Below are 3,440 nucleotides of genomic sequence, written 5' to 3'. Positions count from 1 at the left end.
TAAACCATACATACATACCTGTTCAATATGTACCCTGTCTAATAATGTAAACCATACATACATACCTGTTCAATATTTACCCTGTATGCCTAATAGTGTAAACCATACATAAATACCTGTTCAACTACAGCCTCCGCTAGCCAATGACGAAAAAACCGCTTTCTTGTGCAAGGCCAGTATTGTAGGTGCTGCGGATTCGCTGCAAACATTTCAAGTAAAACAGCAGACATAACCTTCTCAGTTCCAAACGTTCCAAACCTATAACTGCAGCGGAGAAAGGACTCGGTATTGTATCAGGAAAGGACTCGGAATTGTATCAAGAACCGTGCCTATTTAGTTCTATGCCTGGACGGGTTAGGATCATACCGATAGTCTCCGCGTATCCAAGAACGTAGATTTGCCCCAGACACGGTTCTGGATACCCTTGGACTATCCAGAACCAAGTATGGAACCGAGCTAGAAAGGTTCTGGATAAAACACGGTTTTGGAATATTACAACAGTTGCCGAACAAGGGAGGCATGAAACAGGCAATGCATAACAATTCTCGTAATTGTTTATTCATCATGTTTTTTCTGAGCAAAAGCGATGCATTTACATCAGGACGTCGCTTTCCCACAACTTCAACAAGACGTTGTGCAGATCACGGGAACGCCACGCGCAGTTCACGTGGACACCACGTGCAGATCACGAGGACGCCACGTGCAGTTCACGGGAACGCCACGACGTCGGCGCCTGTCTACATTAATCATTATACTGCATGTACAAGAGCAACTCTGTCCGAATCATACAGTTCCATCTACCTCTCAGGAGCACTGCAAATATTTTTGGAAGTGACAAACGCACTTTTGTAACCAATTCTTGCAGCACAGATTTGTCATGGATTTGCAACAAAATGTGACATAAATAATAAGCAAATGAAGATGCAGCACTAAAACCTAGTTAGCAGCTAGTGGGTGTAACTAACCCTACACGCGTCGTGCAGATTACACTTTACCACTGACTCACATTTGCTGGCATTAGTAAACACGTTCCCATTCCGCACTATGTTACATTGTTCTTAACATGATGGCAGGTCATCGTCATTTATACATTTGTATACAAGTATTCGCTCCTCCAAAACCCTCCATTGGACCAATAAAATGTTACAAATATCATGTAATGTTGGTGATCATCGACTGCATTTGCAAGACGACACAACCTTATTGTTGCATTTAAACTTCAAGCGTGCTCTTATTTCAACAAGAACAGCACGTGTCTCATCTAAATTCATTGTTATAGTAAACGTGCTTAAGTTTCACACAGACATCAGTGAGCATCCTTAACTAAGGTTTAAACAAAACAGATTCGCTAACAGCTGACTACACATCATTTCTTCCACTAGTTCTACTGTGAAGTTATCGACAAGAAATCGTTCAATAAATATTGTAGTGGCGACGAGGTTACCATGGTTACCAGGTATCATGTTACAACTGACGTCATCAGCGGAATGTGTCCATAACTATTTACAGGTGCGGCGTACACAACAGTCCATAACAGATAATGGCACCTCGTACCCAGAACCGTGCTGGTCTGTTTCCATGCCTGAATGGGTTAGGGTTAGAATCAGGAACGTTTCTGGATAGTCTCTGCGTATCCAAGAACGTAGGATTTGCCCCAGGCACGGTTCTGGATACGCGTGGACTATCCAGAACCGTGTCTGAACATATGTTCTGGATAGCGCCCGGTTCTGGACACAGCAGGCGTCCGTTACCGTACATGTACGTGATGTTGGACAGCCCGACATCAGCGCACAGCACAAACTACTGCTACATACATCACAAATGGCGCCAACCCCAGATCGGTTGTTTGGATGAAATACTGTAACAAAGTTTCATGACTCATGGTCAGGCAAAATCCGTGACAAAAATGCAAAAATCTTACTTGCCTAAAATATCACAATATGTAAAACTAAATGTGAGCCTAGCGTTAAAACGTTACTGCATCGTGAAACGCTCTGTTCGGCAGCGCTGGCCGTGAAACAATAATAATTAGTCTTTCTTTCAGCCAAAATGGCTGATAAAGTGGAGCATTTTGGACATATGCAACATGTGATCAACATGTATGTAACATGTGACAAATATCATAGGAAACAACATGTCGTATTGCACTGCTAGTTCCGTACCACTGACATGGCCTTCTTGACTACTGAAACCGCATTGTATTTACCCTTACATTGACTACAGCTAGCTCCTAGCGTAATGGACACTATACTAGCAATAATACATGTACGTAGCATTACCAACATCAGTATCGATATCCCAGCCTCCAAATATAAAATTCACAACTCTGAGGACATCCCAGCATCAAATACATTCTCCTTATGGTTAACACAGGCTCGACCAAAACCATTTACACCGTCTGTACAAGCATTGTTCTACATGCCTACATTTGCGTTTACTAACTCTATAATCCTAAATACATTATATCCTTACCGACTATGCTTAGTTATTAGATCACACACAAGTAAGACAGGCTTGTGAGCTACAGCATTACATCATCTCTACTGCTTCGGTAGCTTACGGTCCAGGATTCACAATCTTGTCATCAGAAAATCAGCCTTTACAACTATTCCTATTGATTTACAATAATCAGGACTCTATACAAACGAATGATCCTTCTAGTGGTACTATAACAATCCCCAGCCGGCCCGCACTCCTGCAGAAACTGGTGAGTTTCACCCATGGCACTTCCTTACGCGTCATGTCCGAGTCATATCTGCGTCATCCCGTCATGACTGAGTTATCCCGTCAGCTCACAACCCTCCCCGCCCTCCTTCACGTCATCAGCGCCTTTCCCGAAGGTCACGAAAGTTGGTCTGTCCGACAGAAAACCCACGTTCCCCTCCTGGTCGCGGAACGTGCCCCCCTCCCTCCCCGCGTCACAGATGGTTTCTCCCTCCCTCCCCGCGTCACGAATGGTTTCTTCCTCCCTCCCCGCGTCACGAATGGTCTCTCCCTGCCTCCTCGTCTCCTGTGGTCCCGTCTGACCGCCTCCGGCCGGAGCCTGGTTCTCCACACCTTCCGTCAGCTGACCCTCACTCGGCTCAGAACTCACTTTGGTCTTCACTACCTTAAGTATACAGCCTTCCGAATAATACGTGCCCATCACCACTTCCTGGTACCCCTTCTTGTCCTGCTGGGGACTTCTTCCCTCATCCTCTGTGTCCTCAGAACAAGACATTGCCGCTGTTCCTTCATCTGGCTGTTCAGGACTAGACATTGCAGCTGTTCCATCATCTGCAGGGCTGGACATGGCAGCTGTCCCATCATCAGCATCTGCAGGGCTAGACATTGCTGCTGTTCCGTCATCAAGCTGGTCAGGGCTGGCCATTGCTGCTGTTCCCTCATCAGCAGGGCTGGACATTGCCACTGTCCCCTCATCAAGCTGATCAGGGCTGGAC

General features: G+C 45.6%; 1 protein-coding gene across 4 annotated transcripts in view; it reads right to left on the bottom strand.

Annotated features, from left to right (window-relative positions):
- Nucleotides 1-545: 545 nt before the first annotated feature.
- Nucleotides 546-3,440, bottom strand: part of LOC109462036 (microtubule-associated protein futsch-like) — an 8,009-nt gene continuing 5,114 nt past the window's right edge. For all 4 annotated transcript variants that reach the window (XM_019758529.1, XM_019758530.1, XM_019758531.1 and 1 more), the window contains one exon: nt 546-3,406. In XM_019758529.1, the coding sequence (XP_019614088.1) occupies nt 2,780-3,406 (627 nt within the window). In that variant the 3' untranslated portion in view covers nt 546-2,779. The remainder of the gene's footprint in view (nt 3,407-3,440) is intronic.

This window comes from Branchiostoma belcheri, unplaced genomic scaffold (assembly GCF_001625305.1).
Source record: "Branchiostoma belcheri isolate BF01 breed outbred unplaced genomic scaffold, Haploidv18h27 scaffold98, whole genome shotgun sequence".
Classification (NCBI taxonomy): domain Eukaryota; kingdom Metazoa; phylum Chordata; class Leptocardii; order Amphioxiformes; family Branchiostomatidae; genus Branchiostoma; species Branchiostoma belcheri.
The sequence above is the reverse complement of the archived record's forward strand: the minus strand, read 5'-3'. Positions and strand labels throughout refer to the sequence as shown.